At 31.4% G+C, this 14,010-nt stretch overlaps 1 protein-coding gene across 11 annotated transcripts in view; it reads right to left on the reverse strand.

Moving 5' to 3' along the window:
- LOC124360721 (protein transport protein Sec16B) overlaps nucleotides 1-13,465 on the reverse strand; it is a 130,264-nt gene extending 116,799 nt beyond the window's left edge. For all 11 annotated transcript variants that reach the window (XR_006922270.1, XR_006922271.1, XR_006922272.1 and 8 more), the window contains exons 1-2: nucleotides 13,298-13,465; nucleotides 7,044-7,171 (exon numbers count right to left, since the gene is read on the reverse strand). Coding sequence is in view for 8 of the 11 variants with exons in the window: in XM_046814560.1 (XP_046670516.1) it covers nucleotides 7,044-7,130 (87 nt within the window). In the remaining 3 variants the exon portion in view is untranslated. The remainder of the gene's footprint in view (nucleotides 1-7,043; nucleotides 7,172-13,297) is intronic.
- Nucleotides 13,466-14,010: the final 545 nt, after the last annotated feature.

Raw genomic sequence — 14,010 nt, forward strand, 5'->3', positions numbered from 1 at the left:
ACATATATTTAGTAAAAATAGGTTTAAAAATAAGTGATTCACATCAGAGTTGAGGTCATATAGAGATGTTGTCATGTATTTATATAATTGCTTCAAGAACAATCTACACTCATCTATATCTATCTGTGTGTGTGTTTGTCTTGTTGAAGAAAATGTACACTAGGGTATTAGCTAAAATGCTCAAATACTACAGGGGTATCACATACATATCACATCATCCAGGCAATGTAACCCACCATCTCAGATTTTGATGAAACTTGGATGATATCATCTTCCAACTAAGAAATAAAAATATTCCAAGTTTCAACCTTTATCTCAAACGGTTATTGTTTTATAGCATTTTAAAGCTTTGAAAAACGAGCATTTTCGCTCTCTTCTAGACTTACAACAGTGAATATTGTCAGATCAAAAAAAATCTGTATCTTAGGCATTTCTGGTTTAAATTTCTTGAAAAAAACAGTATTGTCAAGTTAATTATGCTGATTGATACTGTTTTGAGTAACTGTAACAAAAATAAAGTCATCTGTTGCAACAGTTCTAATATGTAATGTATGGCAAAAAATCAAGTTAATTTTACAAACACACAATATTCAAGTGATGTTTATTAAATAATGAAAATTACTTAATGATGATCATCACTGCTCATATTTATAAATTGAATTTTGGACTATTTTTAGGCTGAGGTGTCCTGCAAACCAAAACACTGAAAAATTTTTTCTTCTAAATTTAATTTGTAACTGCCTAAATTTGTAAATCTAAACCATTCTCGAATCCACCTAAAGACATATAAAAAATATCATTAGCACGGTCCAGTCATTTAAGAGGAGTTCAGTGACATACAAGCACAAAAAAAAAAAAATAAATATATATATATATATATATATTCAGTTTGAGTTAAAAGTATGGATACAATCTGTTTAGTTTTTGATGGAGAAAGATGGAGGGATGGTTACTCAGGACATCTTTCTAGAACAGTTTCTTTCTGTTTCTAGAAACAGAAGTGAACTTTTTAGTCACTGTTACAACTTTTCCCATTTCCCAAAAAAGGGATTTAACATTTTTAAATGTAAAGACCCATTTAGTGACACCTCATTTGTCAGGTGTTGATAAAAGAAGAACAGTGGAAACTAGAGCTTTCTATTTCAACCCTGTACAAAATGGCAGAGTTGTAACAGCGACTAAAAAGTTGACTAATATTTCCTAGAAAGATGTCCAGAGTTCTGTTCCTCCATCTTTATCCATAAAAAACTAAACAGAGTGTACCCATACTTTTAACTCATACTGTGTGTATATGTATATATACACACACACACACATATACCGGGTGAGTCTAAAAGGACTTTACAACTTTGAAATTATATAGATATTTATTGACTTTACTTACAGACATGATATATGTGTCATTTTGTAGCAAATTACTTCAAGTTTGACTCCCGTAGTGCTGTAGTACCAAGTTCCGCCACTGCGAGCACCAACTTCGTCTGTACTAAAATGGCTACTTTCACTGGTGCGGAGTGTGCTCGCTGTGTGTTATTGTTTCATGAAACAAACTCTGCTACAAGTGTTCAGTGTAGATTTCCCACAGAATACGGAAGAGACCCTCCAAGCAGGCCTTCTATTTACAGTTGGCACAAGAATTTTGTCAAGACAGGTTTTTGTGTTCGTCATGAGAAATCGCCAGGTCGCCCACAGGTTAGTGATGCTACTGTCGAACAGGTCAGGAAAACCTTTGCCCATAGTCCTAAAAAATCAACGCGGCGTGCAGCTGTGGAGACTGGAATTCCTCAAAAGACAGTTTGGCGAGTGCTACAGAGACGTTTGCACTAAAAACCATACAGACTTACGATGGTACAACATATCTCTGATTTAGATAAAGCTGCTCGTGGAGAATTCTGTGCTGTAATGTTGGATCGAATGGGGGAAGATGAGACATTCCTGAACTCAATAATCTTCAGTGATGAGAGTACCTTTCATATCAGTGGTAAAGAGAACACCCACAACTGCAGAATCTGGGGGAACGAAAACCCACGAGGGTCCATTGAACAAGTTCTGGACAGTCCAAAAGTGAATGTGTTTTGTGCAATGAGTAAATTTAAAGTGTACGGGCCATTTTTCTTCATGGAGAGAACTGTCACTGGTATCATTTACCATGATATGTTGCAGAATTTTTTGATTCCTCAAATTGATGAAGATGAACAACAAGATGCTCCTTTCTACTACCAGCAAGACTGAGCACCACCTCAATACCTAACAGATGTTAGGAATTTCCTAAACGGTCGTTTTCCAGGTCGCTGGATTGGGCGTTCAGGACCAATTGCATGGCCACCTCGTTCCCCCAATTTGACTCCTATGGATTTTTTTCTATGGGGTTTCATTAAAGATAAAGTGTATGTTCCACCTTTACCAGCCAGTCTTGCAGATCTAAGAAGAAGAATCACAGCTGCGGTTGCTGAAGTTACGCCAGATTTGCTAGAACGGGTGTGGCGAGAAATTGATTACTGGTGGGATGTTTGCCGTATTACTAATGGAAGTCACATCGAACCGAAATAAGAATATGACAATAAACTTGAAGTAATTTGCTACAAATGACACATATATCAAGTCTGTAAGTAAAGTCAATAAATATCTATATAGTTTTAAAGTTGTGAAGTCCTTTTAGACTCACCCTTTATATATATAATTGTTTAGTGAAAGTGAAAGAAAATCTTAACGAGTTTAAGATGCGTCAAAACGTCCATAACTATAACACAAAGGTCAAATATATATGTTAAATTTAATTCCAGTAAGATTTGAGAAATTTTAAAAGTCACTATTTTACAAGTGATTCAACTATTCAATAACCAACTGATCATGTGTGGACAACTAAGTCTCAATCAATTAAAAATTGTTCTTAAGAATCAGCTTAAGATAACTCCCTTATACACTGTCAATGAATTCTTTAGTCTGTGATACAAATATCATAATTTTTTTAACTGTAAACTTTGTTATTTTTTTAATTATTGTAGCTGTTTTAACTTAATGTATTTTATTTATTAATGTTGTTTGGGTGATAATTTTAAGTGTTAAAATTGAAGCTTTTTAGTCATACTGTTAGTAGTTGCTTTTTATTTTCCTGTTTTGTGTATTCCTATGCGATGTTTTATTTGATAACATTTTAATCTTAACGCTAGGATATGTTTATCTAAATATGTTAAAAAATGTTTAACTGTTACATAGTTTTCATTAGTACTAATAGTACATGTTTACTACGTTCCTGACAATGTCTATTGTACACGTGTTATTTAATGATAATAAAGCTTCTTGATTCTTGTTATAAAGTGATGTAATTTTGTTTCAATAGCTTATTTTACTTCTAAATTATTATTTTGAAGCACTCTTACATTTCTCATATTTACATTTTCTATATATTATTTTAATGTTGTTATTTTTAAGTGTATACACCTTTTCGTTCCTTTATCTTCTCCTTGTATCATTATACAAAACTTGCAAGATAAGTCAAACATTTGACTTAACGAGTAAATACAACTTAGTTCTATTAGATAATTTATAACCTAGTTCTAATAATCTAACATTTTTAAAATTAACTAATAAACAATTAAATATAAGGTTTTGTTCAATATCTAGAAGGAAAAAACTAATAAAGAATTATATTTGATTTCATATAAAGAGTGAACTCGGGATCTTTATCAGAATTTAAAATCACTTTAATGTCCGAATCTAATTCTAAAGCCTCTATAATCTCACTATCTTCCATACTTTGTTTGAAGGTTATTTTTGACGATGGAAGGATTGTGAAGGAAACAGGATTATTCCGGACATTTGCCATCGTTCAGTGAAACAAGAAATCAGTAACACTATGTTTCGAGATCTGCAATCTGATCTCTTCTTCAGGTAAAGAACTAACCTAATACATAATTACAAACTAGGTTAAAATAAACAAATCTTACCAAAGCGTTGTGGCACGCCTTAGTCAGGAATCACAACCTACATGTTGTTTGTCATATTCACTAACTCTATAAACATGCACTTAATAAAAAACTATACAAAACACTAATCATTAAAACTGAACTACGGAATACAGGTCACAATACGTCTTCACTCGACTACTAACCACCTACGACTGACCAGAGGGTCTAGCCAATGGTGATCGTCACGGCTGGCTAAAACAAGATGGCGGAAATAAAAGGGGAGGTGGACAGGAATGGGCCCTTTCGTTATTATTGGTTCATGTGAGATGAACTTCTTAAAACCATATTGTGACTCCGCATTGGTTTATTGCAAATATCTGATCCGTTTGATAATTTTGGTTTTCTCTTTAGTTCTTTTTTTAGAATTGGCAACCAAAGCGGCCTAATCTCGACTGATGGTTGACTGATTGGTTGGTCTGCCAATTTAATGTATGTTGCCTCAATTAATTTCCTTTTGAAGAAATGTGGTTCCCAATGTATTATGTTGGCTTCATCCCAATTCATATGATGGTCTCCGGACCAACAATGGTGTGCGATTTTTGACTTTTCTGAATCAGAAGAATCATTCCTGAGTCAGAGAAACAGAATTGTGATAAATTTGCGTTTATGTCAATCCCTTATGTGCCGGGATTATCGGAGAAAATTAGAAGAATAGGTAGAAAGTACAACATTAGAACCGCGTTTAACACACACAACACTCTTAGACAAAGTCTCGTAAAAACCTAAACCAAAAAATGGCACAAAGGATTCCAAAAACTGTGTTTACAGTATAACATGTAGTTGCAATAGGGAATACATAGGCGAGACGAAAAGACCACTAAACGTAAGGATAAAAGAGCACAAAGAAAACACGAGAAAGGGTCTCACAGAAAAGTCAAAAATTGCACACCATTGTTGGTCCGAAGACCATCATATGAATTGGGATGAAGCCAACATAATACATTGGGAACCACATTTCTTCAAAAGGAAATTAATTGAGGCAACATACATTAAATTGGCAGACCAACCAATCAGTCAACCATCAGTCGAGATTAGGCCGCTTTGGTTGCCAATTCTAAAAAAAGAACTAAAGAGAAAACCAAAATTATCAAACGGATCAGATATTTGCAATAAACCAATGCGGAGTCACAATATGGTTTTAAGAAGTTCATCTCACATGAACCAATAATAACGAAAGGGCCCATTCCTGTCCACCTCCCCTTTTATTTCCGCCATCTTGTTTTAGCCAGCCGTGACGATCACCATTGGCTAGACCCTCTGGTCAGTCGTAGGTGGTTAGTAGTCGAGTGAAGACGTATTGTGACCTGTATTCCGTAGTTCAGTTTTAATGATTAGTGTTTTGTATAGTTTTTTATTAAGTGCATGTTTATAGAGTTAGTGAATATGACAAACAACATGTAGGTTGTGATTCCTGACTAAGGCGTGCCACAACGCTTTGGTAAGATTTGTTTATTTTAACCTAGTTTGTAATTATGTATTAGGTTAGTTCTTTACCTGAAGAAGAGATCAGATTGCAGATCTCGAAACGTAGTGTTATCTTCCATAGTTTTACATGAAGAACACTCTATCTACGCTATGACCACTATATAACATCCAATCACTCTAATAAGTTAAAAACCATAATTTTAAATTGTGTTGAACTTATATTCATATTTTTTTTAATCGCAGGGACCAGATGATACTAGTGAATTTTAATAAGAATATGAACAAAATATTTGCTTAGCAGTATTTTTGAAGGTTAGTTTTTGCTTTTTATAATATAATACATAAGACTAGTGAACACAGATATAATACTACTAAATTGAAATTCAGCTTCCTACAAATTTAAATATGACAAACAAATATTATTTGGTTAACCATCTGACTATGTATCATGAAATCAAACTGCAAGAATTGAGCAGTTCGTGAATATGTCTAATACCATTTACCAAGAAATAATAATCTGATTATGAACTTCAGAGCATACTAATGTCTCCACAGGTAGTTTTTCAGTTTTCAACAAATCCTTTCGTACTCCTACAAGTTCCTGATGTTGCCAGAACAACTCATCAGGCATTCCTGTGTTTCCTATAAGTACTTGAACTGCCAAATGATTTTAATAACTAAGAAACTTGGTATATTTTCCTTATCTGTCTCAAATCTGTTATTTACAAATATACTAATTTTAAAAATAACAGTATCATGTCTACTTGCTATAATTAAGTGCTACATGAGAAGGGTTATTTTCAAGATTATCATTTTCTGCTTCACATAACACAGCATTGGCTGATATGCCATGGCAAGTCTTCATCTACTTGTATATAATAAATAGTTCAAATAATAACTGTCTCAAAACTAAGAAACACATCTTTAACCTGTTGACGAGTGCGCACGGCATTTGCCGTGCCCCTATGACGGTCCATACTGAGTGACTCATTGACCATTGACAGACTGTTAGGGAGTAAAACAAAAAAAACTTTTAAATGTTAATAAACTTGTTTATTATAGTTTAAATGTATATAAAAATACATTGTAGATTGTTAAAAGCAATATCCTCGTTTCAAAACTTTGCTAATATGTGATACTGCTCAAAACAAGGATATATACAAAGGGCGACCACATGTTGAACATTCATAGCTGGTTTCTTTTCTTCTTTGTCCAGTTCGAGTAGTGTGTTTGCATGCACACATAGCACTGCCTGAGTAGTTTTCGCTTCTTTGGGTTATTCTGGGGGAGTGGCCTTATAAAATGGCGACCTTGGAGGCGTAGCGGGTCTTGTGTCCCGCCTCCGTAAAATAGTTTTTTAAATTATCACCAGGTGCCACCACGATACAGGACTAGCAATGCTGTACAGAGACACTATTAGGAACAACTGAAAAGTTCCAAAAATCTCCGCTAGACGTCACAGTAAGTCAGTGAGAACGAATTGACAGTCATTAGTCTGCAACGGAAAATACCGTGCCTCCTCATACGGGGCCAAACGGCAAATGCCGTGCGCACTCATTTGGGTATGTTTTGCTGCACTCGTCAACAGGTTAAAACTTAAAAACTGTAGCGCTTTGAATCATATTGTTAAAAACATTTAAATGCACTTACGGTAGCGATGCGAGAATATGGGTTAGCTGCTGAGTTGTAGTTATCACCAGATGAAGTTCTAGATGGGGGACGAGGGTTTGACCACATACTCCTTATTTTATCTTTAAATCACTATAGTGTATTTGAATCTGAAACATTTTAACAAGTCCTTTATTCACTAAAGCTGTATATAATCTATAAAATTATTTATAAACTTCTGTATATTTTTCTTTATATATTATATTAGACCTACTGCCTATCACAAACATTCCAATAGAACCATCACTTTTATAATCATCATGTGAAGAGTTACAAATGGCCATTTTGCAACAATTATAAAATAACTTACAGAATCTTAACAATCAGCACAATGATGAGTGTATAATAGATACTGAGAGCTGTGGTGAAGAACATGTAATATCAATATTTGATAGGTAAAGCTTCCATCACAATAAATTTATATCTAAACCTGTGGGGCATAAGTGCTAAACATTCATTTTAGTATGGAAATATGAACAAGTTTAGTAAATATTAATAAGGCCAAGAAGGTTATAACAATTTATGTGCTACTGGTGCAAGGAAATAACTTGAGTTAGAGATTCATGAATCCTACAATTAATTGTAAAATTAACTAGTTATTTCGTTGGTATTTTAACTTTTCTAACAAGCAATGAAGAAACAATATGAAGGCAGGATTATAAGATTTACTAATATTTAGAACTTTTTAATCATTGTGGTGGAAAAGTATATCTACATTTATTATTTAATATGGTGACAAATACAGATAAAAATGTTGAATAAACAGCATTTGTTTGAATTATTTAAAATTTAATTGGAATTTTAAAAACTTTTAGGTCCCAGCCTGATATTATTGTATTGATGTTCGAGCTTATGTGCACATACAATATACTAACAACTAAATTCCAATGACTATAAACCTTAAATAAAGGCTGCTGTAAACAATCATAAAGCAGCACAGTTTTAGAGTCAAAAAGCAGTTAAAACTGAATTTACTGAATTTACTGAATATCACTCTGATTTAACCCTCTCAATGCCAGGATTTTTTCGTGGGAATCTGCCTGAGTCCCAGCTCGTGGCACTGAGGTATCTTCCACAGTCCCTGTAATATTTTACTAAAAATGAAGATGTTAGCTAACAATACCAAATATTTTTCATTTATTAATAAAAATGCATTTATATTTCTTTTAATTACTTCTCAAAGCCTATTCTATTACATGCATTTAATATAATTTTTCTTATCCTGTACAAGAATTTTAGTACTTTGGTACTATCCGGAGGCCACTATTAAATAGTATATAGGTAACTATAAAAATTACATGTCATTATGACAATCAGTTATTCTTTTTTGCCTCCAAAAAGGAAGTAATGTTGGCGAGAAGCAGGCCACAAGAAGTGATCGTCATAATGACATGTAATTTTCACAATAAGCCAAATAAAGTACGTTTTTTCTCATAATCTAGTTATTTTTGAGTTTCCTGAAGAAAAATTCTTCCAAAAATAGTGGCATCTGGATAATATAGAATTTTTTTACCAGAATTTTTTATAAAGATAAATGTTACACCAAAAAGTTTATTTTTAATTTTAGATTCCTAATAGTTGAGAGTATTTACACAAATTTTTGAGCTCAAAATAGTATGTTTTTCTACTAGTACATATAAAAATTAAATAGAACGTATTATGTTTTCGGTGAATTGTATTAATAAATAGCTGAGAAAATTATAACAGAACAAAATATGCACTTTTTGGTTCCGTTAGCATAACAAAGTTAAACTGTACTAAAAAGGTACAAAAGTATTATACTCCAGTTTAAAATAATGAAATATTGAGAATTTACTCACAAAATGTAAACAAATTGAAAGTAATAAACAATGTTTACAAAGATCAATTGATTACATTTGACAAGCTCCTTCAATTAATATTTCACTACTTTAAAGACCCGTGGGGCAGAGCCCGGAGGGATTTTCAACATGAGAATATGCCTATATTTATAGCAGGGACTGCAAGAATGTCTATGTAACATTTAAGTACGATCGGTTGAATAGTTTACGCGTGAAAGCAAAACAAACAAACTAAGGAACTTAAAATTGTATTTATAATATAATTAGAATATATGAATTTAAAAATATTTTTGCAATTCTTGCATTCTTATTTTTTAACTAGCAGACCTTTCTCTAGAATGTTTACTCACAGTTGACGAATAAACACAATAAACATGAGGTTTCAATCATGCAACATTAATATTTGATGAACGATGAGTCATACTGACATTGTCTGATGGCTGACACAAACTCAACTAAACTGCTCTCACAGATACAATGGCTGCAGTATAGTACAGTAAGCAGCCACCACCACAACTGATCAGGGTACATTTATCAATTATAAATTCCTAAACAATCAAATATAAAAACATTCTAATTATAGTTATTTACAATTAATTACTATCAGCTCTTTTTAATGTACTGTTATTCAATATTGTTCCAAATTGATTCAAAAAACATAAAATCATTTTTATTGCATTTGAGTAATGAATGCAAGTACAATTACAATGTACATGTTTTATTTGTGTCACAAGCAGCCATACCCATATATCCCTCAAAATAGTAAAAAGTAATTAAAATGTTATACTGTTTGGGATATTACATCTTATAAACATAAGTAACCCACATAATATTTATTATTCATTAATTTTTACTTTTCTTAGATATAAAATAAAAACAGATGAACTATACTGTAATTTGAAATACATATATATGCTAATTCAGTTCCACATTATGGTTTCAGTAGTATAGATAATCATGAATATTGATTTGATTATTGTGGTGGCCGCTTACTATACAGCAGCCAGGTAGACTTTAATAAGTAGCCTACACTTATAATTCAGTTGTTTTTAACAAAAGTTTCAATTTTTTGTGTGAAATGAATAATTTGATACTACGACCAATTTAACTTAACAAATGCTTTCAACTACTTAATTTTAGTAATGTTTAATATAAACAATATACAGAAAGAAGTAACTAGAATTTGGAGAATTTATAAATGGCCAGGTGCAGTGCCCAGATCTCCTTGCCGAGATTGAATTTAGAGTTCCCTCCGCTAACACTAGATCTCAAGAACTTCTTGGTCTCAGGCATCACTCCACCAACTTCGATTACAATAGTCCTTTGGCAAGATTTGCTCGATTGGGTAATCAAATTCTATGTGAATGCGATATTTTGTGGGACAGTATCCATTGTATTCGTTGCCATGCTTTGAATGTGTTTTCCTCTTAGTATATCAATTTCTAGAAGGCCTATTATGTTAACTTTACCTAATTTGTACAGTATTTTATTTAAATATTTCTTGTCAGTTCCTTGGTTATAATGCATGGTTATGTTTGTGTTATGTTTTATGCTATGTTACATTTTAGATATTTATTTTTGTTAATCACATATTTTTATATGCAAGTTAAAATTTGTTGTCCTAGTTTGGTTGCATTGTTGTTACCTTAATTTTTTTTTATATTTATATACTGTATGTGACTTAATAGCAACTGCAAGTCTTCATCAAACTTGCAAATTTGTATCATGTACAAGTTAGCGTATTTATTAATTAATATTTATAGAAATATTGTCGTTTTGCTAACTTGTATTATGCATGTACTTCTTGTAATCAATTGTAATAATGGCTGCTGCCATTGGAAGTAAATAAATAAATATGAGGAAATTGTATGATATGCAATTAAAAGTGACCGTTCTTGGTGAGCGATAAACAGAAGTTTGAGGAAGACTACCAACAGACCAACTTTGTGAGTTTTTTTATACTGTAGTGAAGTGCGCCTGTCTGGGGAAAATTCTTTCTCTATTTCACAAAAACCGTTACTACTAATATCCAGGCAAGCTATAAATACTGTAATGTTTCTTTGATATGTAAGACTATACAAAAGTTGGTTTTGTTATTTTTTGTAAAGCCATTGTTATATTTGTTTTATTAAAAATTTTAATTTTTTTTAATAGTATTATATTTCTTGTTACCTATGATTATTAAATAATATTGATGTTGGAAAATAAATCATTTAATAATAAAAATAGACTGAGTGTAGGCCGTTTATTAAAAGCTCTCCCTGCAGCCTTATATATAGCAAGCTTTGGGATATTATCATGTTGCTGGTTTGTTCACAAATCATCATACTGAAAATGGTAGCATTTGTAAATTGTTAATTATTTGGTTAGACTTTATAGGAATGCCTACACTTGTTATTCAGTGTTTTTATCGAATGGTTTGATTGTTTTTATTTAAATGTATTAGTTGATATTAACATTTACTTAACTTAATAATTGATTTCAAATTTTTAGTTACAGTAACTTTTAATGTAAACAATAGGCCTAAACTCTAACTAATGTTTTTTAATGGCAATATGAATGAATATGAGGAAATTATTTAAGACATTTCTCAAAAGGGATGATATTTCTTTCAATTTAAGAGGCTTCAGCTTGTGGGTTTGGCAGTTGTTCTTCACTAAAGTGGTTGCTCACTGCTATTCAATTCAATTTTTTTTCCATTTGAAAAACTTTATTCAAAAAATTTTTTTTAACATTTTATCATTCCCCATGTGCACTCACATATGCGGGGTTATTTTTATTTAATTTTTATACACTGTATTTTATATGGCTATATGTGCAGTCTTTGTTGTACCACCATCTCCCTGTATTTGATAAGCAATATAATTCAACAAAATATATAAAATAACTTACAAGAAGGAATAACAATAAATTAACAATATAACTAACATAACAATAACAATTTAATACATAACAAATAAACTTATTCATAACTAATGTTGTATCCGAGCAAGGTATAAATATTGTAACGTCTTCCTTATGTAGGTGTAGGCCATAGTTGGTTTTGTCAGTTTTTTATGTTATTGATGAATTTATGTCACTAAATTGGGGTAGGGTACGATAAGCGAACCCGGTTTTTTATATCGAAATTGGCAAACGATATTACTTAATCATAACCATCGATATAATTAATCGATACTGATTAATTATTTTGAACAATGAACTATAATCTATATCAACAGCTGTAAACACTTTCAAATAATTCACGTAAGGTATATTTCAATTTTACATTAGTAACATTTGATTATTAAAAATGGCAGTCAATTTTAAAAAACTACACGACATTATTTTAAAAGATGATAATACATGTTTTTCGTGGCTTCAACATGCTGGACTCTTTAGTTTTCCTAATTTTGGTTATAATAATTTGTTTCATCACTGTAAATATTAAATTCTTATTTTAATTTAAAACATATGATTGTTACTGAGGACTATAGATACTTTTATATTCATTGATAGTTTAGGATTTGAGATGTGAATATAGGTAGGTATTGATGATTACATTCTTTGATATAAAAAACCGGGTCTGCCTATTGTACCCTACCCCTAAATTGTAATGTATTATTCTTGTTAATGTATTATAATTCTTTATGTGTACGATTATTATATAATATCGATGTTGGATATATGGAATTATTCGATAATAACAATTGAATTATGAGTGTAGGCTGCTTATTAAAGTTTCCCCGATTATTATAAGCCAGCTACATTAAAATATGACAACATCAAATATAGGCTACACGTATTTTGGCAATTCGGCACAGTCTGCATTCACTGTCTTATATATCGGATGCTGGGGTTAAAAGAGTTTAACATAAAAAACAATAGCAAATACTGTTCTATTTACAACAGAATCTTTTAAAATTTTTCATACAATAAATTAAGAAATTGTATCATAGTCGATAAACTCAATGTTTATCCATAGTTCAGTAAATTGTTACCCACCACTAAAAACAAAACACAGACAATTCAAACACAATATACTATATATACCTCAAATTAAAGGCTGTTGTATTTATAACATCACAGTTATGGAGTCAAAATTGTATGTTTACTCATGAATTTTTATTTTTAATTGTTTATTATTTATATGAAAGATAAAATAACAGCTCAACTCACTTAGCCCAAGTAAAATGAAATTGAAATGAGGCCCAGTATATTAACAGCCCTATTGAAATTCCTTATATCATATCCATATTTGTTTCCTTTAGATAATATGAAATATGTAATACAACTAATTATTAAATCGTTCCAATGCGTACATTTTTATACAGAAAAGAATGAAAATTCGCTTTTAATTGTCACACACAGTCAAAAATGCCAACACATATGGAAAGAGATTTAATCTATATAATGACATTGGTTTAGAACTCTTACCTCTTAATTCGATTTCCACAAATATTATGCAGTGAACTGCATTTTAAAAATAAAATATGAACATTACAAATAATATTAGAGCAAAAGCTAGATCTTCATTCCCATAATAACCTAGTTTTCCTAAACTACAAACGTCACTCGAAAATTTTCTTCTGCAATAAATACCGATGCCACAGCCACCAATTTGTTAAGACGTTTCTTTGTATCTTGGTATTTACATAGCGCTTCATCATTGCGGGCTATCAATTTTGTAATATAGTATACGCATGTAGTTTATGAATACCCCTTTGAAATTTAAAACGAATTGAGAGAAATAAGTGCAAATTAGAATCCATCCATAAACATATTGGTAATGTTTTAATAGTGATGAAAAAGTGCAAGATTATATATATTATGTACTATGCTCAACATCAGCTTGAAAGATCTTAAAACAGATATTAAACATACACTACTACAGTATACATTACATTAAATCGATGAATTCTAGGTATTACAACGTTGTGGATGATAATTTTAAAGAAAAGTTGAGAATATGTCTGTGCTGCAGAAAAGCATTTCAGAGGGAATAAATGAGGATTATGATACAAAATTAATCTGATTTATTCCATATTGAAAAGTGTATTATATATAAAGACATGTATTATATATAGCAGGCTTCTCCTGAGTAGTTAATTTCCAACAAAAACTGACTTCTAGGAGAAGCTGAAACAATC

This window comes from Homalodisca vitripennis, chromosome 4, assembly GCF_021130785.1.
Source record: "Homalodisca vitripennis isolate AUS2020 chromosome 4, UT_GWSS_2.1, whole genome shotgun sequence".
Classification (NCBI taxonomy): Eukaryota; Metazoa; Arthropoda; class Insecta; order Hemiptera; family Cicadellidae; genus Homalodisca; species Homalodisca vitripennis.